Source organism: Bos grunniens, chromosome 19, assembly GCF_055505025.1.
Source record: "Bos grunniens cultivar Pamir isolate PY7600 chromosome 19, Bosgru_T2T1.0, whole genome shotgun sequence".
NCBI classification, from domain to species: Eukaryota; Metazoa; Chordata; class Mammalia; order Artiodactyla; family Bovidae; genus Bos; species Bos grunniens.
The window spans coordinates 30,578,586-30,604,779 of NC_141183.1; the positions used below are offsets into that span (position 1 = coordinate 30,578,586).

At 40.7% G+C, this 26,194-nt stretch overlaps 1 protein-coding gene across 3 annotated transcripts in view; it reads left to right on the forward strand.

The window, feature by feature from the left end:
* Positions 1–9,100: 9,100 nt before the first annotated feature.
* Positions 9,101–26,194, forward strand: part of TEKT3 (tektin 3) — a 34,695-nt gene continuing 17,601 nt past the window's right edge. The window contains exons 1-3 of one of the 3 annotated variants that reach the window (XM_086358749.1): positions 9,101–9,241; positions 17,546–18,153; positions 21,406–21,489. In XM_086358749.1, coding sequence (XP_086214875.1) covers positions 17,575–18,153; positions 21,406–21,489 — 663 coding nt within the window. In that variant the 5' untranslated portion in view covers positions 9,101–9,241; positions 17,546–17,574. Of the gene's footprint in view, positions 9,242–14,706; positions 14,830–17,545; positions 18,154–21,405; positions 21,490–26,194 lie in introns of those variants that run through there. The other 2 variants (XM_086358750.1, XM_086358751.1) reach the window with 2 other exon arrangements.

A 26,194-nucleotide genomic window follows, 5' to 3' on the forward strand; every position in this document is an offset into this window, starting at 1 on the left:
GGATATTGTCATTATGTATTGATTTTCTACCGTAACAGGGCAAGAGATGAAAATAAACTCGAAGGGATTTCCCTGGTGGTCCAGTGGTTAGGAACTGGAGCTTTCAGTGCTGAGGGACCAGGTTCAATCCTTGGTTGGGGAACTAATATTCTACAAGCTGTGTGGAGCAGCCAGAAAACAAAGACAAAAATAAAAAAAAATAAAAAAAAAAAAAGAAAGAGAGAGAGAGAGAAAATAAACTCAAGAGGATGAAAAATAGTAAAGTGCTATAAAAGAATTAGAAAGTGATGTTTTGAGTATTTGTTGCCATTGTCTCAATACAATTTATTTAATTATACATTGATATAATTTAGTTTTTAATAATGACTATAAAACAGCAGGCTTAAGGAATTCCTGAGAACTTACCAATGGGCTCTTGTGAGCCAGTATAAACCAAACTACAGTCAGTTACCTAGTTCACTGCCTTGCATGTCCAGTGTTTAAAAAACACTCCGGTAGCTTGCGTGATTTGGTCCAATAAATTCGAGACACTGACTGTTTGACATGGTCTATCGCTTTCACTAAAGTTTAAAACCTCTCAGTGGTAGCTGAGTTCAGAAGCTAATTTCTCTTTTTTTTTTTTACTTTTTATTTTGTTTTGGGGTATAGCCAATTAACAAACAATGTTGTGATAGTTTCAGTTGAGCGGTGAAGGGACGCAGCAATACATATATACATGTATCCATTCTCCACACTCCCTTCCCATCCAGGCTGCCACATAACACTGAGCAGAGTTCCCTGTGTTATATGGTAGGTCCTTGTTGGTTATCCATTTAAGTATAGCAGTGGGTACATGTCCATCCCAAACACCCTAACTATCCCGTCCCCCCATCCGTACTCTTGGCAGCCATAAGCTCGTTTCCAAAGTCTGTGAGTTTGTTTCTGTTTTGTGAATAAGTTTATTTGTATCATGTTTCTTTAGAGTCCACACATAAAGGATGTCATACGGACCTAGAGAATGTCATACTGAGTGAAGTAAGTCAGATAGAAAAATATTGTTATGACATCCCTTATATGTGGAATCTAAAAAAAATGATACAGATGAACTTACTTAGAAGCTAATTTTTCTTAACTGATAAAGGGCATCTAGATGAAAAATGGTGTATCGCTGCTTAAAAACCAGCCTACTCAGACCTATTAGTCTCTTTGCTTGTAACAGTCACATTTAAAAAATCATACAGTCTCTGAAGAATCTTTGCAAGAATATTACAAAATGGCTTCAGATCTTAAAACATCAGATCTTTTGAGTAGCCTTGATATAGTCCTCTGCTTGTTCATACATAGCATGAAGTATAATTGACAACCTAACCTTTACCATTGTATGACTTTGAACAACTTTAAATGGAAAGTTCCCCCACCCCAACTGTCCTGTTTGTGCCTTTGCTTCTTCCTTTAGATGGCCAGGACCTCCCCTCAGTTCAGTTCAGTTCAGTCGCTCAGTCGTGTCCGACTCTTTTCGACCCCATGAATTGAAGCACACCAGGCCTCCCTGTCCATCACCAACTCCCGGAGTTCACTCAGACTCACGTCCATCGAGTTGGTGATGCCATCCAGCCATCTCATCCTCTGTCTCCCCTTCTCCTCCTGCCCCCAATCCCTCCCAGCATCAGGATATTTTCCAATAAGTCAACTCTTCCCATGAGGTGGCCAAAGTACTGGAGTTTCAGCTTTAGCATCAGTCCTTCCAATGAACACCCAGGACTGATTTCCTTTAGGATGGACTGGTTGGATCTCTTTGCAGTCCAAGGGACTCTCAAGAGTCTTCTCCAACACCACAGTTCAAAAGCATCGATTCTTTGGCACTCAGCTTTCTTCATAGTCCAACTCTCACATCCATACAGGACCACTGGAAAAACCATAGCCTTGACTAGATGGACCTTTGTTGGCAAAGTAATGTCTCTGCTTTTGAATATGCTGTCTAGGTTGGTCATAACTTTCCTTCCAAGGAGTAAGCATCTTTTAATTTCATGGCTGCAATCACCATCTGCAGTGATTTTGGAGCCCCCCAAAATAAAGTCTGACACTGTTTCCATTGTTTCCCTATCTATTTGCCATGAAGTGATGGGACCAGATGCCCTGATCTTAGTTTTCTGAATGTTGAGCTTTAAGCCAACTTTTTCACTCTCCTCTTTCACTTTCATCAAGAGGCTTTTTAGTTCCTCTTCACCTTCTTCCATAAGGGTGATGTCATCTGCATATCTGAGGTTCTTGATATTTCTCCCAGCAATCTTGATTCCAGCTTGTGCTTCTTCCAGCCCAGTGTTTCTCATGATGTACTCTGCATATAAGTTACAGCACTTAAAATGAGTCATCTTTGTTGTTGATGATGATTACTTGATGATGTTGGCCTGCCAATAAATACCAGAACATTCTACATGGAACTTTGAATTTTAGAGGCGTCCCAGATCATATAAGACTTTAGGTTATGGAGATAAATAAACTGTCTAGCCATCTCAGCTGCTGATTAATACTCTATAATGCACATCCCCTGATAACTCCAATCTGGGTTGCTTATCCCTAGAGTTTCATTTCTTTAGGGAGATGGGGAGGCAGCCCAACTGGCCCTGTTGAAGTGGTTGCCATTCCCCTTAGATGAGCTAAGTACCCTTAGCTTTTCCAGAATCACTTGTAAGTGAGCATCTGAATTTCAATCTGTTTTCTGGGAAGAGTTTCAACAGAGCATAGGATTAATACTCCTCCTTTCAAGGCCATGAGGCATCATTAGCCCCATTCTATGGAGAGCTACAACAGACCTGGGGTGTTTTCAGGGTTTGCCCAAGACCACGTCATCAGTAAGAGTAGGGGAGAGAAGCTGATCCTTCTTTTTCCAAGCGCTCATTCATTCTCTCAAGAGACACACAGTGGTAAAGAATCTGTCTGCCAATGCAGGAGACACAGGAGAGGCAAGTTTGATCCCTGGGTCAGGAAGATCCTCTGGAGAAGGAAACGGCAACCCACTCCAGTATTCTTACCTGGGAAATCCAACGGACAGAGGAGCCCGGTGGGCTATATATAGTCCATGGAGTTGCAAAGAGTTGGACACACTTGGATGTATGCGCGTGTGTATGTGCGCGCACACTCACACACCAAGCTTGATGGTGTGCTGAGGCTAGAAAGGAGAATATACGAGAAGGAATACAGCCATTGGATGTAGAGGAAAGACTGTGGGGTTTGGAGTCAGACAGACCTAGATTAGACTCTAACTCTAAGACCTCTTGGCTTATGTGACCTTGGTCAACTTATTTAACCTTGGTAAGTCCCTGCCAAAGGGGGATCATATCATCAATTTTATGGTGATCATATTTTATGATGAAGGTCATAGAGGATGTGTATGAAGCTGGCACAGAGGGAGTGCTTCCAAATGGTTCCTGTGACTAAGGAACCATTGAAGAATATTGTCCCTGTCCTCCCAGGGACATTGTCTGACGGGGAAGGCAATACGTGCAAACATACAACAATGAGATCACAGAGGATGGGAACATAATGAGTGAGGGACCTGCAGCGTCCACTGTTTTCTACTTGATCCTAAAGCAACGCAAAAATGTGACCCTGGGCATGTCACTTAGCCTCTAGGACACAGTTCCTCACTTGCTAAGCAAGGGAGCTAGAATGTGATATCTAAACTTGATGGAGTCAGTGTACCTTGGCTCTCTGGAAATATTCCCAACAAGGTGTGCCCTGCAATTTCATGTCATTGAAAACAGTCATTCAGTGAAAAAAGCTGATGGTAAAACACACCCCTATAGATAACCTAGTAACATAAGCAAAACATAACAGTGACAACTGCTATTACCTTTCTGTTGTTGTAGAAGATAAAATTCTCAGTGAATGCATCACACACTCAAGTTGCCAATAAACCCTCCATAAAGTGCTTTTCTGTAAATATTAGTGTTATATTCTGTTCATGAAGGCCACTGGGATCCCATACCCAATGATAGATTAAGGAGCTCACAGTCCAGGGAAGTTCCAGTGGAGGGTTGGGACAGCTGGCTTTTCTGCATGCAGTGTGTCAAACCAGGCTGGACTACTGGACTAGGGATGTAGACACAGATTCTGACCACTAGACAGGACCTTGAGCCCATGGAGACTGGGATAGTCGTGAGATCAGGGAGGAATTCTGTGTAGAGGCCATGTGCATAGATCATTTATCTAAGGATTTGACAAGGCAAGGAAGGGCAGTATAGGTCAATAACTCAGAGAAGCAGGAACGCCCAGGGGCTTAATTCAGTACCAGCCATGGTTGGGTTGTGTTGGAAGGTGGAAGGGAAGGTCCTGAGGGAGGAAGAGAAGTGAAAGATGCTGGAAATATTTCAGACATCTGAGTGGAGGGAGGCAGTGTGCTTCTGTGAAAAATCTTCTTTCTTATTGGATGAGGGCTTCCTTGTTGGCTCAGATGGTAAAGAATCTGCCTGCAATGCTGGAGACTCAGGTTTAATCCCTGGGGTGGGAAGATCCCCTGGAGGAGGGCAGGGCAACCCATTCCAGTATTCTTGCCTGTAGAATTCCGTGGATGGAGGAGTCTGGTGGGCTGCAGTCCAAGGGATTGCAAAGAGTTGGATACGACTGAGTGACAAACACTTTCACTTTTCTCTAATGATGAGGGTGTGAGTGAGAGAAGAGTGAGGTATGGAGGGTGATGAACAGGCCTTCATAGAGATGGAGGCTAAGCTTTTCATTTACCACGCCTCTTGGGCCAATAGGGGTGAAATGGGAGTTTTAGGACAATAGTCCTTCATGAATTAGGGAAAACTGAGTCAACAGATTTCAAATAGCATCAGATCTTAGACCAAACAGGAATGGCACTGATGTCCAGTAGCAGCAAATCTAAAGCAACGCACAACCTCAGGGTTTGAGAGGAGGAACAGAGGAGTAGGCCAAGGGCAAGCCAGCTGTGGGGGTGGAGACAATGGTGGGGATCCAGGAGTGAAGATGGAGGGACCACATGTTGTTTCTGAAGTAGAGCTGGGAAGGGGCTGATAGCATCTTTTTTAAATTAAAAAATAAAAAATAATTTTTTTTGGCCTTGCCATGTGGCAGGCAGGATCTCAGTTCCCCTAACTCCCAAGCTGTAGAAGTGTGGAATTTTAACCACTGGACCTCCAGGGATGTCTCTGGCTGATAGCATCTTTGAGAAAGAGTAAAGGGCTGAGTGATGGGAAGCCCCAGAGAGACAGGCGAGGAGGCTGGGTGGTTATGGGGCTGAGGGGATGAAACATAGCAGATAAGGAAGTCAGAGGTAGAGAGGGCCTCAAGCAGTGTTTCTTGAGCAAAGTTAAAAAACAGGCATGATCTGCTGTATTGCTTGTCCTCCATACCTTTGATGATCTCCTATTGCTAATCATCACACACATCCTTTCACTTAACCAAGAAAACAAAACAAAACACCTCCCGTGTGGCTGGACTAAGCCACATGCTGCAGACACAGGGATGAAAAGAAACAGATACATCCCTGAGTTTCTGGAGCTGCTGAGAAGAGTGAGATTGAATCACAGAATGCAGGTTGTTTAGGTTTATTCTCTTTATAAACAGAGAAAAATAAGCAGTTAGAAGGTGTCTATTCTAAAATAAAGCTAAAGAGTGAGATAACTAATCTCTTAATTCTGGCAAAGACTTGATAATCAAGGAACAATTTTTTGGAGGGACGGTTTCTAAGTTATTTTAGGAAATCATCCAGTTATTTCTGTGGAGATCAGAGTTGATCAATAATTAGGAAGTTTTCAATTTCAGTGACTCAAAGTATCATGCAAAAGACCAAATCTGCTATCATTTTTCATATTTATTTTAGAATCAGACATTGACTGATTTTGATATTCAATTAGCAATGATACTGGGCATTTTGTTGTGTGCAGGCACAAAGGTTGAGTATCATCTCAAATGAGTTTGCAGGCAGTTAAGTCTGTTTCATGACTGCTGCAGGCCTTTTGGCTGGTGGCAATGACTTCATCCACAGCCTGAGGCATCAGAAAGGCCCATCCAGAATTCTGAGGATTAATACAAAATGCAACACACTGTGCATGGGAAAAGCAATAGAAAGGGTGCTTGTGTCTCCAGTCATATCCTACTCTGTAATACCATGTAGCCCGCCAGGCTCCTCTGCAAAGGAGAAAAGGAAAGATATACCCATTTGAATGCAGAGTTCCAAAGAATAACAAGGAGAGATAAGAAAGCCTTCTTCAGTGATCAGTGCAAAGAAATAGAGGAAAACAATGGAAGGAGAAAGACTAGAGATCTCTTCAAGAAAATTAGAGATACCAAGGAAACATTTTATGCAAAGATGGGCACAATAAAGAACAGAAATGGTATGGCGCTAATGGAAGCAGAAGATATTAAGAAGAGGTGGCAAGAATACATAGAAGAACTATACAAAAAAGATTTTCACGACCCAGATAATCACGATGGTGTGATCACTGACCTAGAGCCAGACATCCTGGAATGTAAAGTCCAGTGGACCTTAGGAAGCATTGCTATGAACAAAGCTAGTGGAGGTGATGGAATTCCAGATAAGCTATTTCAAATCCTGAAAGATGATGCTGTGAAAGTGCTGCACTCAATATACCAGCAAATTTGGAAAAGTCAGCAGTGGCCACAGGACTGGAAAAGGTCAGTTTTCATTCCAATCCTAAAGAAAGGCAATGCCGAAGAATGCTCAAACTACCACACAATTGTACTCATCTCACACAATAGTAAAGTAATGCTAAAAATTCTCCAAGCCAGGCTTTAATAGTACTTGAACCATGAACTTCCAGATGTTCAAGCTGGGTTTAGAAAAGGCAGAAGAACCAGACGTCAAATTGCCAACCTCCTCTGGATTATTGAAAAAGCTAGAGAGTTCCAGAGAAGCATCTACTTCTGCTTTATTGACTATGCCAAAGCCTTTGACTGTGTGGATCACAATAAACTGTGGAAAATTCTTAAAGAGATGGGACTATCAGACCACGTGACCTGCCTTTTGAGAAATCTGTATGCAGGTCAGGAAACAAGTTAGAAGTGGACATGGAACAACAGACTGGTTCTCAATAGGGAAAGGAGTATGTCAAGGCTGTATATTGTCACCTTGCTTATTTAACTTATATGCAGAGTACATCATGAGAAATGCCGGGCTGGATGAAACAAAGGCTGGAATCAAGATTGCCGGGAGAAATATCAATAACTTCAGATATGCAGATGACACCACCTTTATGGCAGAAAGTGAAGAAGAACTAAAGAGCCTCTTGATGAAAGAGGAGAGTGAAAAAGTAAGCTTAAAGCTCAACATTCAGAAAAGTAAGATCATGGCATCCAGTCCCCTCACTTCATGGCAAATAGATGGGAAAACAGTGGAAACAGTGACAGACTTTATTTTTTGGGCTCTAAAATCACTGCAGATAGTGACTGCAGCCATGAAATTAAAAGACGCTTACTCCTTGGAAGAAAAGTTATGACTAACCTAGACAGGATATTAAAAAGCAGAGACATTGCTTTGCCAACAAAGGTCCATCTAGTCAAAGCTATGGTTTTTCCAGTATGTATGGATGTGAGAGTTGGACTATAAAGAAAGCTGAGCTCCAAAGAAATGATGCTTTTGAACTGTGGTGTTGGAGAAGACTCTTCAGAGTCCCTTGGACTGCAAAGAGATCCAATCAGTGCATCCTAAAGGAAATAAGTACTGAATATTCATTGGAAGGACTGATGCTGAAGCTGAAACTCCAATACTTTGGGCACCTGATGTGAAGAACTGACTCATTTGAAAAGACCCTGATGCTGGGAAAGATTGAAGGCAGGAGGAGAAGGAGACAACAGAGGGATGGTTGGATGGCATCAACACCTCAAGGTACATGAGCTTGAGTAAACTCCGAGAGTTGGTGATGGACAGAGAGGCCTGGTGACTGAACTGACATGAACTGAGGCTCCTCTGTCCATGGGATTCTCCAGGCAAGATTACTGAAGTAGGTTGCCATTTCCTCCTTCAGAGGATCTTCCTGACCCAGGGATTGAACCTGAGTCTCCTGTGTGTCCTGCATTGGCAGGTGGATTCTTGATCACTGAGCCACCTGGGAAGCCCCAGTAAAAAGGGAGAAGTGAAAGTCATTTAGTCATGTCTGACTCTTTGCAACCCCATGGACTATACAGTCTATGGAATTCTCCAGGCCAGAATATTGGAGTGGGTAGCCTTTTCCTTCTCCAGGGGATCTTCCCAACCCAGGGATCGAACACAAGTCTCCTGCACTGCAGGCAGATTCTTTACCAGTTGAGCCACAAGGGAAGCCCAGTGTAAAGGGTAGCTCAGGGTAATTGTTTTTTATGCCAGATATAGAAAGAGTTGCTGGTAAGGAATATGGGAAGGAAAAGACCCTGATGCTGGGAAAGATTGAAGGCAGGAGAAGAGGGCAGCAGAGGATGAGATGGTTGGATGGCCTCACCGACTCAATGGACATGGGTTTGGGTGTACTCCGGGAGTTGGTGATGGACAGGGAGGCCTGGCGTTCTGCGGTTCGTGGGGTCGCAAAGAGTGGGACACAAATGAGCGACTGAACTGAACTGAACTGAACTGAATACGGGAAAACAGGATGACGCTGGCAGGGCGCTGGTAAGGATCTGGGAGCCTAGACTTGGTTTCTCCTTGCCTAAGTCAGTGAACTTTACCAAGCTTGAGCAAGTAATGGAAGGTGCGTGGATGAACCCTGATGTAGGTAAGACACGTGGCCCAGACCTATCCAAACAGCGAGGACTCCTATTTACAGAAGCTCCAAATCATTTCCTGAGAGTGAGGAAACGCGGAAAGCTCGCTGGATAATCCCTTCATGGAGCGAAGCAGGTGGAAATGTGGGTGCCTGTCAGCATTCCTAGCATGGACCACCAACCTCTGGCGGGGAATCCCTCACCCCTTCACCCCTCCCGTCTCGAGGTCTCCAGGGAGCCGTGGTTACTACGCGTCAGAGCGTCCATGGCAACCATCACCAGCCCGCCGGGTTTCCCTCTTCCCTCCACCTCCCACCACCCGCCTCTCTCTCTCCACCGGCCAATCGGCTGCCTCGGCATGCCCTCAGCGGCGGCCGTTGAGTGGTCCGTGGGCGCTGACGTCACAGGCGGGATAGGCGGGGCCAGGGCGGGGCAGATCCCCGGAGCCTCAGCGGGTTGTAGGTGGTGGGGCTGCGACCCCTCCCACTGCGACCCCTCCCGCTCACCGCCCACTTCCCTGCCCCTGGTCCGGCACCCCTGACAGGTGAGTGGTCCCGTGGGCTCCTGACTGCCTCTGGGACGACCCCTACAGCGCCCCCGCCCCGATTCGCACTCCAACGTCTGGCCTCCGAATTCGGGGTGAAGTCTTGGAAACCCTGGAATTCTCACCTCCCCGTCCATCTTCACTTCTCTCCTCCCACCCTTCCAAATAAAAACTATACACACCCACAGGCACCCTTACCCAGTCCCCCAAGCCTTCCTAATGCATATTTCTGATGCTTTTCAAGGATTGAGAAGTTATTTCTAAATGCAGAACCAGGAAGGGGGCGTCAGAATCCCAGGCCCTAAGTATAATATCTTACACCTGTTACCTGTGCGGTGCCCCAACCTTGGTCCTTGTTCTCCCGGATTCCTTACCCAGGTCTTCAGAATGCAGACAAGGCGGGGGCTGGACAAGCACTCACCTGGCCTGTCAAAGAGGTGCTGAAATTCAGATCATGGCAGTGTCCATGCTCACTGTCCATGGCCTTTTCTGTTTAGCTCTAGCTATGACGTGCTCACTTGTATTTTGACAGTTTACACCAAGTCCCTTTTTTCTCCCTGGATTCTTGTGTAGGTGTAGGTAAATAAACATTTTGCTGCTGCTGCTAAGTCGCTTCAGTCGTGTCCAACCCCAGAGACGGCAGCCCACCAGGATCCCAGGTCCCTGGGATTCTCCAGGGAAGAACACTGGAGTGGGTTGCCATTTCCTTCTCCAATGCATGAAAGTGAAAAGTGAAAGTGAAGCTGCTCAGTCCTTTAGAAATGGATAAAATTACTCATTTGGCTATTGTGAAAAAAGCAAGCAAATTGTTTGACTTATAGGCCAAGTGTTTTGATAAAATCTTTTTCTTTTTAAAAGAAAGTATTTCACAAAATAAAGTGTTCAAGCATGCATGTACGCCTTGTTTAAAAAATAAAACAAAAAACCAAACAGCTGTTACAGACACGGAAGAGGCCGCTTATGTGTCCCTTGGGAATTTCATGTCCTTTTTCTCCTTCCCCACCTACCAGAATATAGTGTTTATTTATACTCTGCATATTTTTATACTTTTACTCCTTAGGTATTTATCCAGAAACCAATATATAGTGTCCTTTTGAACAGTTATATAATGATACCATTCTATGCATGCTCTAGGTCATTGCTTTTAACTGTTGTGTGATAACTCTGGCATGAATTTACTACAAATTACGCATGCATACTCCTATCGATGGACTTTCAGGCTCTTCCCTTTTAAAAACTACTAGAAGCATATTCTTGTACATTCTGATTGTATACAAACTTGGGTTTTTGTATTTATGTGTGTATATATAATATATATTGAATTTTGGTTTTTAGAGAATGCGCATTTTCCATTTTAATAGATACTGGCCCATATGTAGTTCTTCAATGTGTAGTGATTTATACTCTCACGAGCAATGAAGAGAGTTTCTTATCAAGCTTTTATTTTAGAAGAAAGAGTTATTAAACCTTTCCTGCATTCTTATTTAATATATGCATAGGGAGAAATTACTTAAACATTGAAATATGATATAATTTCTTCAAGTCTGGTACTTATTAATGTGTTAAGGGCAGTGTTTTATTTCTGTTTCAGCTTGAAATTGTAATTAAATACATATGGCCAAAGAAACAGGTTTTGTGTGATTCTTTCAAGCCTGTGCTGGGCACTGATCTGAGACAAGGTGTGAAACAATTCATGGAAACTTTCTGTCCTTGTCATGCCTTCTGTAGACTATAATTTATAGGTTTTTATACATTAAAATATTTATGATCTTAAAGCCTTGCCTAAATGTGCTAATGTTTTTCTCCAACTTGAGGCCACTTTTTGGGTTTTAAATAGAGCTTTCCCGGACTTACAATCTCTGTTGGATTAATTATATTTTAGCATGTTAATATTTATAGAAGACTATTATAGCATTTTTCCAGTATGTAAATAACTATTGACTCCACCTTCAGTGAATACAGTCAAATACTGTATTTGACTTTGTAACAGGTCTTATTTCTTAAAATGCCTTTTGGTCATGACTAAAAGCAAAAAAAAAAAAAAAAAAAAAACAATTGCATGATTTAGGGGATGAATTTTTCCACAGCTATTTTCAGTCATCTTCCCAAAGAATTTGTTTAGTTTGCTTGCAAATATGAGCTATTTATAGCATCAGTTAATGATCTTAGTATGTGCTGCTCATGGCCTCTTGGGAAGAGGCTGAGTTAGAACTTAGAAAATAATTTAAATATTGTGAAAGGCACATCACCCAAGTAAGTGATGGGCTTTTAAAAACTGATATTATTCCTTAAAACTTTGGTAGAATTTATCATTGGACCCATCTGGGCCTGAAGTTTTTTTTGAAGAAAAATTTTAAGTTACATATTCAATTTCTTTAATTCCTATATAGCTATTCAGGTTACCTTTTTCTTCCAGTTAATTTTGGTTGGTTGTGTTTTTAAAGAATTGTGTCTATTTCCTCTCTGTTGTCAAATTCCTTGGCATACGGTTGTTAGTAATAGCACCTTATTAACTTTCTAATGTTTGCAAGGTCTTTAGTAGTATTCCCTCTTTCATTTCTGGTAGTACTTTGTCTTCTTTTTAAAATCTGGATCAGTCTTGCAAGAGGTTTATCAATTTTACTGTTAAGATTTCATTGCTTTCCAAAAATTTGTTCATTTTCTATTTCATTGACTTTTATTACTTCTACTTTGGGTTTACTTTGCTTTCTTTTTTTTTTTGCTAGCCATTACGATGAAAGTGTAGATCATTGATTTTAGCTCATTATTTTCTAGTATAAGCATTTAAAGCTAAAAGCCTCACTCAAAATACACTTAGCTGCATTTCATAAATTGGATATGGTCTGTTTTTTATTCTCATTCAGTTCAAAATATTTTCTAATTTCCTGTGTGATTTCTTCATTGACCCAAAGGGTATTTAGAAATGTGTTGTTTAGTTTCCTACTTTCTGAAGATTTTCCAAATACCTTTCTACTATTGATTTCTAGTTTAACTCTGATATGGTCAGAGAACATATCCTGTAGAGCTTTAATTTAATTACACTGTTGATACTTATTAGAAATTAAAATTGAGAAATTAAAAATACTAACTCTTTAAAAAATAATGACGAAAGCCTCTTAGTAGCATAAATAACACTTTCCATTGAAAAACCATGTTTTCTGAAACAAATTGAGAAGAGTGGTGTTGTTTTACATTTTTGGTAAAGTTTTAAAATTACTCTTATCCGGCTCTCATATCTATTTCTGTATTGTCTGTCGTGATAGCACATATAATGTCACTTCTGGAAACCTCTAGCGTACGTTTGTGAGAGAACAAGAATGAAAAAGGCAAATTGCATCTGGGTATTTTCTATAAAAGTAATTTTGACCTTGTCACCCCAGAGGAGGTCTGAGGCAAGCCTATGGTTTCCTGGATCATGTTTTGAGAACTGCTGCTCTAAAGTTTACAGTATGCATTTTTGATTTATTGCAGTATATGTTTAAATAACATTATTCCATTTAATCATAAGACCTTACAGTAGTAGTTTTCCATTTCAGCTCTCCCATCATTTGTGCTATTATCATACAACTTTTGTTTTTTTGTAATAAACTTCACAGTATATTTTTTATTATTTTTACTTTAAACAACCATCTTCTAAAGAAATTTAAGAGTTAGAAAAGGTTTTTTTTTTTTTCTTTTTTTTTTTCTATTAGCACACATACTTAACATTTCTGACACTTCATTCCTTTGGGCAGATTCAAGTTTCCATCTGGTATAATCTCCTTTTGCCTGAAGAATTTCCTTTACCAAGTCTCTTACTGCAGTTCTGCTGCTGCTGAATTTTCTTGGCTTTTGCTCTTTTACTAAGAAAAACTTCTATTTTCAACTTCATCTTTGAAGAATACTTTCACTGGAATAGAATTCTAGGATTACAGTTTCTTCCAGTCCTTTAAAGAGGTTGTTTAATGGTCTTCTGGCTTGCAGAGCTTCTGAGAATTCTTCACTTATTTTTTTTCTTGCCTACCTAATGTGTTTTTTCCTCTGATTTAAAAGTTTTCTCCTTATTGTGGACTTTCAGAACTTTTATTAAGATGAGCCTTGAGGAGGTGATTGTAGTGGTGGTGTGTGTGCACACACACAGGCATGTACTTATTATCCTCTTGGAGTGTGTGGAGCTCCTTAGACCTAGGGGTTTATAGTTTTCACCAAATTTGGGAAATTTGCTGCCATTTTTTCTTTAGATATTTTGTCTCCTCTCCTCCCAATATGACATTCCGAGTACATGATGTTAGACCACTTGATATTATACCATAGTTTACTGAGCCCCCTTTCATTTTTTTTTCAGTTAATTAAAAAACTCTGTGATTTGGTTTGGTTAGATTTAAGCTCACTAATCTTTGCTTCTCTGGTGTCTATTGTGCAATTAATCCAATCCAGTGAAATTGTGAAAATATATATTGTATGTTTTATCCTTAAAGTTTCTTTTTAAAAAACTTTATTTGCTTTAATTGGAGGCTATTTACTTTACAATATTGTAGTGGTTTTTGTCATACATTGACATGAATCAGCCACAGGTGGACATGTGTTCCCCATCCTGAACCCCCCTCCCACCTCTCTCCCCATCCCATCCCTCTGGGTCATCCCCATCCCCAGCACCAGCCCCAAGCACCCTGTCTCATGCATTGAACCTGGACTGATGATCTGTTTCACATTATCCTTAAAGTTTCATTTGGTTCTTTTTTAAGTCTTCCATATCTCTATTACGTTCTCATCTTTCTTTAAATACTTGTACATAGTTTTCTATCTCCATCACATTTCCTCCATTTTTATGCCTGTTTCTGTTGACTGACTTTTATTTATGTCACATTTTTCTGCTTCTTGGCATGTCTGGATGGTTTTGATTGGGTGCTGGACGTTGTGATATTATATGTTTCAGCATCTTGGTGTTGTCAGGCACTTTACTTGTGGGTTAGCTTCAGTTCTTTGAGGCCTGTATTCAAGCTTTGCTAGAGTCTTTAGTACCTTCATTCTAGACGTATCAGTCCCATTCTAATGAGTGACCTCTCTGGGGTCTCCACCGAATGCTGTAGGTGATCACTAACAGGTTTCTACTCCAGCTGGTCTGGGTTCAAAATGTCTCTGTGCTTTCTCTGGCTCTAGGAATTGTTCAGCTAACAACACTGCCATCATTCTTTGCTAAGGTCTGTGGAATGTCTCTTGATGTCTGTACAGTCTATTACTCAGCAAAGACTCAAGTGGACCCTGCATAGATTTATGGAGCTCTGTTTCTGCATAAATCATTTTATTCCAGAATCCTGCATCACAACTTCCAGCTGTCTCAGACTTTCCAAATTCTGACCTCTTCCTAAACTCGCAAATTGAGGTCAGAGCGTCCAGGCTGTTTGGTTTTCATCTGTTTTCCCCATGGTCTGGAAATTGCCTCCAGGTGATCAGAGGGCTCACCGTATTTGTTTCTCTTCTCTCAGGGCTTGGAGTCCTGTGCTGCCTGAAAACAGTTGCTGCGTATATTTTGTCTAGTTTTTTAGTTGGAAGAGGCTAAGTCTACTTTTTATTGCTCTATCCTGGTTGAAGGCAGAAATCTATTTTGAGTTAAGTATTTTATGGGCCATGAGATTCTTAATTTTCTTGGCCAATGTGGGGAAAAAAATTACCATGCTGTTGTCTTTTATTAGGCCTTCCTAAATGACTTATAGGGCTTCCCATGTGGTGGAGTGGTAAAGAATCCACTTGTCAGTGCGGGAGACACAAGAGTCATGGATTCGAGCCCTGGAGTCAGGAAGATCCCCTGGAATAGGAAACAGCAACCCACACCAGTATTCTTGCCTGGAAAATTCCATGGGCAGAGGAGCCTGTCAGGCCACAGTTCATGGGGTCACAAAAAGTCAGACACGACTGAGCAATTGAGCAGAGTCATGACTGATAAGATGGCCTACTGGAGTTAGAATATGGAATATTGGAGTATGGAATAGAGAGAGAATATTGTCTCTCATGTGAAACTTACTGCCATATGTGAGGAGCTCTATATCTGGGAACTTTTTAAACAACTGAGTTTATACTGCAGATTCCAGGTTTTAAATTATATCCCATCTCTAATTGTAAAATATCACTGGATGCTTTTTCAAGCCATATTGATTTTCTTGATTCATAGGTCTTCTCTGGCTTGTACCTCAGCCTTTCACATATCACCCTTTGGAGTGGATGACTCATGGTCCAATATTTGACAAACATGGATTGAAATGCCTTAAGATTCAACATCAAAGGTGTTGATTAAATACATGTAGTAATTCTACACCTGGAATTCCATGGCTGAAGAACCAAGTGTGACATTAACTTTTCGATTCATTGTCAGTAATTAAAAAAAGCCGGTCAAGAGTGGTCTAGTCTTACTTGAAGCTTCTGGCTCAAAGGAAACCGACCAGTTTATTTCTATATGGGACTTGAGGAAGAGGTTGAAACTAAAAGTAGCCACGAGGACCCTAAGGTCTCAAGTTACTTTGAATTTGCTTTTTCAAAAAGCAGTGTGTTTCAAACAGAGATTCACAATGGAAAGTGGTTGTTAAGGCTTTTGTTTTTTCTGTTGTAACCTCAGCTTGGCCAGTATAAGGCATTTGGGGGCTGAGGGAGGGGAGAAGTAGGAAATAGTCAGGGAGCTAGTGTGGCGGGAGATACCACCTGTGGCGGCGGGCAGCTGTTTCATCACATGTGGTCTGAGTGGATTTTGATTTAGCTACAGTTTGACAAATAGATCATTTTGTGGTTTGGGTAGGAATGGTGTCAAAACAGCTATTTAAAGAATCGTTGAACTTGTTTTTGTTTTGTTTGTCTGTTTTTTTTTTTTTTTTTTGAGCAGACTACAAAATCAGATCTGATATTATTTTTTATTTTCAGTAAATGAGTCCATAGACATTAACCCCCAAGTAGAATGACATTTAGATGCTGAAATGTATGTCATAGTCTATGGCATCCTTGGCTTTGTGGACTGACAGTGACCTCAAATTCCAGACAATAGAATACTTTTCAGCTGGTGAAAAAGGGTGTGCTAAGTGGCTTCAGTTGTGTCCTACTCTTTGCGACCCTATGGACTGTGGCCCTCCAGGTTCCTCTGACAATGGGATCCTCCAGTCAAGAACACTGGAGTGGACTGCCATGCCCTTCTCTAGGGGATCTTTCTGACCTGAGGATCGAACCTGTGTCTCTTACATCTCCTGCATTGGCAGATGGGTTCTTTACCACTGGCACCACCTGGGAAGCTCCCCAAAAGGATGAAGTGCATCTATATGTTTTAATAAGGAGAGAGATCCAAAATACATTTATTTTAAAAAATGCATGTTATTGGAATGATACATATAATGATTATGATAATTCAGTTTTTGTATTAAAAAGCCCTGTGCGTATGTATGTTAGGAGATGTATATAGATTTTAAAGTAGTATATGTGTTAGTATAAGAAAAGGAAAAATCTGGAAAGATGAAACTATTAATGAACTATTCACAATGTATACTTCTGAAGAGTAGTTTTTTGATGGGAAAGAATGGATAAACTTTGTTTATTCCTCTACACTAGTAGTTTTTAAAGTTAACATTTATTGAGCATTTACTTTGTGCCTGGAACTGTGCAAAGTATTCCAAACACTCAGCCTCGTCCTCCTCAATCCTCATAGCCCTGCAGGGGCTGAGTTACATGTCTATGTATATTGGAGGTGGCAAGTTGCCAGGAAAAGGGTATCAGGGTACTTCCTTGACCTGTGTTTCCATACTTGCCATTGCTTCTCTGATTGCATGTTTATTTAGGAAGCTCGATGTGGGCTGGGGCAGGGGAATACTAAGTAACCCCTTGCTGCTAATACTGCTCACAGGAATCCAAAGTAGTGATTGCTATTATTATTCCCAATTTAGAGATGAGGCACTGAGAGGTTAAATCATTTGCACAAGGTGTCACACCTAGTAAAGAGCTCAGCCAAGATTTGAACCCAATCTGTTAAAAAGCATGGTTCAGGCTCTTGATTTGAATCTGTTACAAGACAATGTTACTCTCATAATTAAAAAAAAATATTTCAAAAACTCAAATGGCCAATCTACAAAAATGTGATTTGAATACAGTCTAGAGATACAGAGATTAAAAAAAATTGGGGTATGTTATCACTAGTAAAGGTGGACATTGAATTAAAACAAATATCTAATACTTTATCACTGCTAATTATAGTAAGCCAGATGTGACCTTTTATGTGTAAGTTTTTGCCTAAGTTAGTTTATGTGACTATCTATTTTTGCTCCCCACCCCCACCCCCCGACCTCTTTTAAACAGGAGAAATTTACAAATAGTGTTTGAGCATCATGGAGCTTCTAGGTTCTACCTTAACAGCAACTTATGCCCACCCTAGACCAACACCAACCAACTTCCTACCAGCCATCAGTACCATGGCTTCAACCTACAGGGATCACTTTCCTCACTACAATTTGACCCATAGCCTGAGCCTGCCTTGGAGACCAAGCACATACTACAAAGCAGCCTCCAACTGGCCAACCTTGGACCCGTACTGCACCAGATCTCAGAGGGTGTCCAAGAGCACCATGCTACCTTTTGTCTCCAACAGAACCACCCTCTTCACCAGGTATACACCTGACGATTGGTACAGGTCCAACCTAACCAACTTTCAAGAGTCCAACACTTCCCGACACAATTCAGAGAGACTAAGGGTGGACACATCTCGCCTGATTCAAGACAAATACCAACAAACAAGAAAAACCCAGGCAGACTCCACCCAAAATTTGGGAGAACGAGTCAACGACATAGGGTTTTGGAAATCTGAAATCATTCATGAGTTGGATGCAATGATTGGAGAGACAAATGAACTAACTGACATTAAGAAAAGATTGGAGAGGGCTTTGATGGAGACAGAAGCCCCTCTTCAGGTAAATATAAGACTTTATTAAAAGGATTATAACCCAGTCATTGAATTGTCAAGATCATTTATCTATTGCAGTATATTCCACTTAACCTGTAGGTGCCAAGCCCCTATCAATATATCTGTAACAGGTTTCATTGATGATAAAACCACTGCTATTTTTCACACATTTTTCAGAACAGCGTTTAAGTAGAAAGAATTTGGGGATTCTCTGGTGGTCCGGTGGTTAGGACTCTGTGTTTTCACTGCTGAGGTCACTGGTAAAACCCATGATTAGAGAACAAAGATCTCCTGCAGGCCCAGTGGCACAGCCAAAAAAAAAAAAAAAAGAAGAGAAAATTCTTCATACAGGCTAATTAAAACAACATTCTTCAGTTCAGTCACTCAGTTGTGTCCGACTCTTTGTGACCGCATGGACTGCAGCATGCTAGGCTTCCCTGTCCACCACCAACTCCCGGAGCTTGCTCAATTACGTGTCCACTGAGTCGGTGATGTCATCCAACCGTCGTATCCTCTGTTGTCCCCTTCTCTTCCCCGCTTCAATCTTTCCCAGCATCAGGGTCTTTTCCAATGAGTCAGTTCTTCGCAACAGGTGGCCAAAGTATTGGAGTTTCAACTTCAGCATCAGTCCTTCCAATGAATATTCAGGACTGATTTCCTTTAGGATTGACTGGTTTGATCTCCTCGCCATCCAAGGGACTCTCAAGAGTCTTCTCCAACACCACAGTTCCAAAGCATCAATTCTTCAGTGCTCAGCTTTCTCTATGGTCCAACTCTCACATCCATACATTACTGTATCTCACATCCATCCATACATACATGTAGTCCAGCTCTCCCACCATATGTGGTGGAGAGTTCTGACAGAATGTGGTCCACTGGAGAAGGGAATGGCAAATCACTTCAGTATTCTTGCCATGAGAACCCCATAAACAGTATGAAAAAGCAACATTCTTAGGACACACAGTATTTTACGGTGAAAATGCCATTTTCCCATCTCTTAAATAGGCTGCTTGGTCATTGCTGTCCATTGTATAACATAAACATTGTTTGAAAGGAAAAAGATAAGCTGTTCTTTTAGTCTATGTCATGAAACACATGTCATGAAACACACATGCCTTCGGTGTGCATGTGGTGATTCCACTTTGGGGCACAGTGAAATGATCAAATGAGACCTTCTTAGGAGATGGAATGAGTTTGATTAAATAGAGAAATGGGATGGAGGTTGAGCCAGTTGTGGTCTTGGAGGCAGCCTTTCATCTGGTTACTGGCCTCTGATTAGGCTTCTGAGTGGAGATCCAGTTACCACTAACCCTCTGAGTGTATGTTGCTCCCTACCCCGCCTGCCCCCCGCCCCCTTACCCTGACCCCATTCTATCCACTACCATTGAAAGAAAACATTCTGTCTTTGAAGATGTGCAAATGATAAATTATTTGAGAAGTTGTATGTATGTGGATGGACAAGGCTAACACCATTTTACTCCATGTTTGTATAACTCATTTTCCAAGTGATAAGCATTTCCAGTAGGTCTTATTTTATGGCATCTGTAGTAGAAGAGATTAGAGTATTGAGAAGCCGGAAGTCTAGTGGGTTGGAGGGTTTGCTGGAGACCCCTCCCCCACACTGTAACTTCTCACTGTGCCTCCTCCCCACTGAACACAAGGGCACATAAATACACAGAACCACAGAAACTCTGAGAAAGGTCTATAGCACGCTAACGAGATTGTTTTAAATGAACTTATCATGAATTGTTTTTGGGGATCAGAAGTCCTTCTGTACTTTCTCTGAGCTCTGGATCATTTTGAGGATTTCTGGTCTGTTTTACATCCCTCGCCACTCCCACTTTAATGAACCCTTACAATGATAGCCACTTACTTTTACTTAATTCCAGAGGAGATTAAATTTCTTCCCTTACCATTCCTTTCAGTGATGACTGATTTCCATAAGATGGATATAATTTAAATTTCTTTTCTGCAGTTTTTTTGGTCTAGATATCTTGTGTATTTAAACATTTACAATCAGCACAGTAGCAGAAGACCCTAATTAAAATAAGAATTAGTCACGTGACAGATACATCTCAAAAGAGGATATACTGATGGTCCACTGTATGTAAGAAAAAATATTAAAACTCAATGATAAACATCCAAGCTGAAACAAATACAAGCTAAGGCATGAAGTAAACTTCTTTGGCTCATTCAAATTTGCAAAAATGAAAACTGATTATGTATAGGGTCAGCAAAAATGTAGAAGACAGATGCTCCGTATATTGTTAGTAGACTATGGATGAGTATAAACTTGCTGGAAAGCAATTTTGTGTAATATATATTAAAATCAGAGTTTCCTTCAACCCATTAATTCATCTTCTAGTAAGTGTACATTGTACTATTAAAAAATTAGAGATTCACTCCAAGACTTTGTTCAATGATATTATATCCAGATTATGGTATACATACTATTATGTTTTATGCTTTAAAAAATTTTAACATTATACAGTCATCCCATGACATGAAATACTCTTTGAAAAACAGTATTTTAACACATAAAGTTCTTTCATACATAATTTAGTTGTTGGCTACCTAAGCTGTTTTCTATTGGAGTCATTAACATACTTTGTCTCAAAGACAATATTTCAGGTCTACTATTTAATATCGATCCTAAAATGTAAAATTATGAGGGCATTATAACTTCTGTTTTGTTAAAAACAAACACAGTGGTGATAAGAGTATGAATAAAATTTTCAACTTCTCTCTTTTTTTCTAATGATTAAAGTGTATTTTTTTATAATTAGGAAAGCAATAAATGGTACTTAACAATCACCTGGATTTTTGGCTACACAAATGTTTTGGTGTCTTTAAATAATCACTTGTTTATCCTTTCACTTCTCAGTAGAAAATATTTAGAAATAATACCTTGAAGACTATGATCTGGGTTATTGAACTATTCTCTAGAAGGAATTAATGCCAAATAATTTTCTCAGATGATCTGTGAGGATTAAGTAGGACACCATCTGCTTCATTTTGTCAACTTCCCAAATAAGTAATTTTTCAAACAAGTAATTTTTCAAATTCTTTACCTTTTCACCAGCAGTAAGGATTCATTTAGTTGTCACAGTGAGTTTCTTGTTTGGTTTCCACCAAAATGGCTTGAAAAGTTGGTATTGGGAGTATTTATTGACTTGTCTTAGAAACAGGTTATTAGAAGCGCTGGTCACTGATTTTAGTCAGTTTGCATTCGTTTTTCCCATTATTTCTGTGTCTGTAGGTAGCCCGAGAATGTCTATTTCATCGAGAGAAGAGAATGGGAATCGATCTAGTTCATGATGAAGTGGAAAAAGAGCTGCTGACGGTAAATATGGGGCAAATCCTTCAATAACAAGAAACTTACTTGCAAATGTGCATTTACCATTTACTGTATAGAAACAAAAATGATGTTACATAAAGACACTTATAAGTATGGAGTTGTAGTATCAGATATTTATAGCATTTAGAAAAAAACACATTTAATTTTTTTATTGAAGTGTAGTTGATTTACAACAGGCTTCCCTGATAACTCAGTTGGTAAAGAATCCACTTGCAATGCAGAGGACCCCGGTTAGATTCCTGGGTTGGGAAGATCCGCTGGAGAAAGGATAGGCTACCCATTCCAGTATTCTTGTGCTTCCCTTGTGGCTTAGCTGGTAAAGAATGTGCCTGCAATGTGAGAGACCTGGGTTCAGTCTCTGGGTTGGGAAGATGCCCTGGAGGAGGGGAAGGCTACCCACTCCAGTACTTCTGGCCTGGAGAATTCCATGTACTATATATATAGTCCATGGGGTCACAAAGAGTCGGACACGACTGAGCGACTTTCACTTCGTTAGCTTCTGGTGTACAGCAGAGTGATTCATATATGAGTGTGTGTGTGTATAAAATATACACATGTATATATTCATTTTCATATTCTTTTCTATTATGGTTTTTTACAAGATATTGAATATAGTTCCCTGTGCTATGAATGTGTTATTTTTTTAATAAAGGTATATTGGGGGGGTTATAAAAGTAATAGATATTTCCTGAGGGAATTTGAAAAATGCAATATATATAAAAATAGATAAAAAAGATAAAAAAAGAAAAGATAAAATCACTCAAAGTTCAGTTAGGAATGACTATTCATTTTAGAGTGTTTTGGTCTTTTTCTTAATCACACTTAGATAGATGTCACCCAGTCTGAAGACACACAAATGTATCTTCAAGATTAGAATTATACTATATCTATGAATTTGAACAGTGCTTTTTTTGGTGGGATACACGCTCAATGGTGTTTATTCTTAAATGTAGATTTGGAAAGGCAGTGCTACTTTTTAAGACAATGTTTTAGAGCATTTTTAGGTTCACAGCCAAACAGAGGGAAAGGTACAGAGATTTCCAAGTGGCCCTTGCCCTCGTACAGGCACAGTATTAATAACTGTATGTATTTCTGATTATTTCTTTAGAATACATTTTTGAAAATCCAATTGATTTGTCAAAGGGGACATGCAGCAAAATTGCCATCCAGAAGCTTATAGTTATATCTGATGTATGGTGCTGGTCCTCCCATTAGGCTCTCTTCCACCTTCCACCAGCTAAAGATGATTTTGTTCTCCATTCTCTGACCTTACCTCCTAGGCTCTCTCTCACAAGGTCTCTGCCATTCCTTAAAGGTTTCAGCTCTTATGTACCTGGTACTCTTCCCGTTTCTGTTTTTCAGTTTGCATACTCTATTAAGCATTCATTCTGCATCCCCAAGTGCCAAACATATGTCTGTTGGTAACTCATTTTTTCGTTCATGTTCATGAAGCCTGAAAGTGAACTGTTCTTGGACCCTGATGCCTTCTGCCTTCCCTTCCTATTGAGGGGCCTGTTACTGGTTCTATGACTCTGTCCAAGGAGGATTCTGCTCCGAGACAGTATTGAATAGAACCTTGATGCCAGCATGGAAAGAATGTCTGGCTGGGTTCTCACCGCCAGTAGCAAGACATGTCTTCCCTATCTGGGATTTCCGCCTCTGAATAGGTTGGGGGACTACAGCCCCCTCACAACTAACCGGGTGATGGGTCAACTTCAAGTGATGGAGGAGCAAATACTGAGAATGCAGATCTCTAAGGAAACACCTTCTGCATCCCAAACTCAAGGATACGTGAGAATTTGAGAGTATTATCATTACAAAACACTGTATATAGAAACCCTGGTGGTCCAGTGGTTAAGACTCCACACTTCCACTGCAGGGGGCATGGGTTTGATTCCTGATTGGGAAACTAAGATTCCACAAAACAAAACCCCCAACAACAACAACAAAAACCAAACCAAAACAAAAACAACCCCACAAAGAAATGGAGTGTCCACTCCTATAGGTGATATTTGCCATCATCCAGATTCCAGATACAATCGGACTTACAATTTGATTTTTAAAGTTTGATTTTAGTAACTGTCTGTTAAGAGCATGTTATGACCCACTTTCCCCAAACTTAAAAAGGCTCAGTTAACGTGGATACATAGAATGACAGTCTGCTAGAAGCAGGGTCTGGGTTTAACAGTGAGGTCCCAGAAATGACTGTATGTCCACAGTTCAGGCTGTAGCCGAGTCAGCACACAGCCACACGTGTGGTCAGCATTCAGGGTTCTTGTGACCTGGCCGATGTCCCTCAGCTGAGAATAGGGCGGAGCCCACATTGTGCATGAGGATCAAGTTCTAAGTCACGCACTATGACCTATGTCATGTTGTAAGGTCCACGTCTTATTGAGAACTTTTCACCTGTGATGCATGTAATTATCTACCCTGCAGCCTAGAGAGGTAAGTGTTATCTCCCTTAGTTTATAACTTGCCTTTGGTCCCAGAATCTGCAAAGCCAGCCTTGGAGCTGGGCTAACTGATGCCAAAGTGTCTTTAACCACTATCCCACCCAAGACCCAGGAGTGTGAGGCAACAAGGCAGGGTTTTGCTTGAGGTGAGGGGAAGCCAAAGGCTGTGAAGTCTCTGTTCTATCCCCCAACCCCTCTCCCCATCCCGAGACTATATAGCTCCCAAGAGGAGAAGTAACGAGATGCCTCGCAAAGGTTTCACCTGCTCGAAGAGTAGGATTCATTCGAGATTCTTCAAATGCCTGGATGTGTCTTCTTCTTCTCTTTCCATCTTAAAGCACAACATATTCACTCTGATCACTGAGACTATGAGAAATGCAGAGCAGTCACCGTGACCTTTTTATTCATGAGGTTTATTGTTCTTCCCCAAGTTCAGGATCCAGAGGGAGTGGGCCCACTTGCCAGGCTCCTAGTATGCTGTTCTTGGGTTTCCTGCCATGATCTCTGTTTGCTTCCCTGGGTGTCGGGTGGTAGCTATTGATCTGATTACATTTGGGCTTTTCTCACTTCTGCCCTCTGTCTGTGTCCACCATCTTCTGTACATGTTCTTTTCATGGGTGGTTGAGGGGATAAGGCGTTTGACCTGCATTTGCTTCCATTGGGAGCATTGCTGGAGGCCCATGTATGAGTATGGATTAGTAGGTGTTAGCATTGGGGAACGGGTTCCAAAAGTCTTTGGTTTCAGGCATTCCCTATCCCCACGAAGCCTTCTACCTCCAACCATGATGTTCATCATATGACATTATTTAAATTCAGATGTAAAAAATACTGCTGAAGGATCTCATAGCAAGTGTCTCATTAAATGTAGTTTTTTTCCACTTGAAGTTCCAGGAATTCCCTCTGTGTGCATTGTGTACACAGAGCATAAAAGCTCACTGAGATTTTGGGTTTCAAGTGGTGTTTTCTCAGCAGTATTCCATGGATCCTTGGTCAACACCTCTGTGAACTAGCTGTACACACACACACCAGGTCAGAGAGAAAGATGAAGACTGCATAGTACTAAAAATCAAAGACACGCACAACCTCCGATGAGAACACGTGAGACATCCTTGCTGCCTGTAAGAGTCGGGGAACTTGGTCACATGTTGTGGGAATTTAGCTTTTCATTTACTCCAATCATTCAGAGGATCAGAGGATCAGGCAGGAGGCTTATCACTGAAATAAGCTCTAGGCATAATATTTTTATGTTCACCAATTAAGCAGTGAAAGAATAAGAAGATTATATGGTTGAGTAATAATTAACATTGAAGAGACGAGGACTTTCAAATCAAATTAATGAAAGCAGAAACCCAAAGGGGGAACTTTTAAGAGTTTAACACCATAGAAATCATAAATGTCTGTATCAAAAACACTACACACAAAATACAAAGGCAAGGACCAAACTGGTAAAAAAATATTTTATGACACATATGTTATACTTGTGACATATAATGGGAAAAGATTGAATTATAAACATAAGAATATTTATAAATAAGAAAAACATAGCAGAAAAGGTATACAAGCACATGAACAGGTGGTTCACAAAAGAAGAAAGTCAAATCATGAACAAATACATAGTCATAATATTAAAATGCAAATCTGGACAAGTGTGCTTTTATGTGGGGGGCTTGTCACGTCGGCAAAGATTGAGAGTGATCATAGTGTCCACTGGGTGTGAGGGTGAGGAAATTCACCTTCATTTATTGCTAGATTAAGAACTGGGGCTAACTTTTCTGAAGGGCAACTTGGCTGCACTTGTCAAAACCTTGAAAAAAGGCATCCCCATTAGTGGTGTCTACGTGTTTTTGAGGTTGTTTATCACAGTATTGTTTTATGTCACAGGAGAGTGTTCAGGAGTTCATTGTTCAATAGGATGGTGCGATCGTTTTTCACTTGAAAAAGTGGTAACAGTGCTTATGTGCACTTCTTAAATGTCTTCTTGGTGCTATTTAGGGTTCTGATATGTGAATATGAAATTCAAAGGGAAGTAAATATTGAAACAATCTCTGCTACAATGTATGTCAACAGTGTATACATACATTCTAGCAGCATCAAAGTACCACGTGTGTGGCCAAGCAGATGTGAGGATAGTGCAGCTTTTTATACCAGTATAGGAGCTGGGCTTAGGGCAGAGGCTGGGTGAGGGAGGGCTGGCCTCCCAGGGTGGAGGTTGGGCTCTGTCTGGAACATACAGCTGG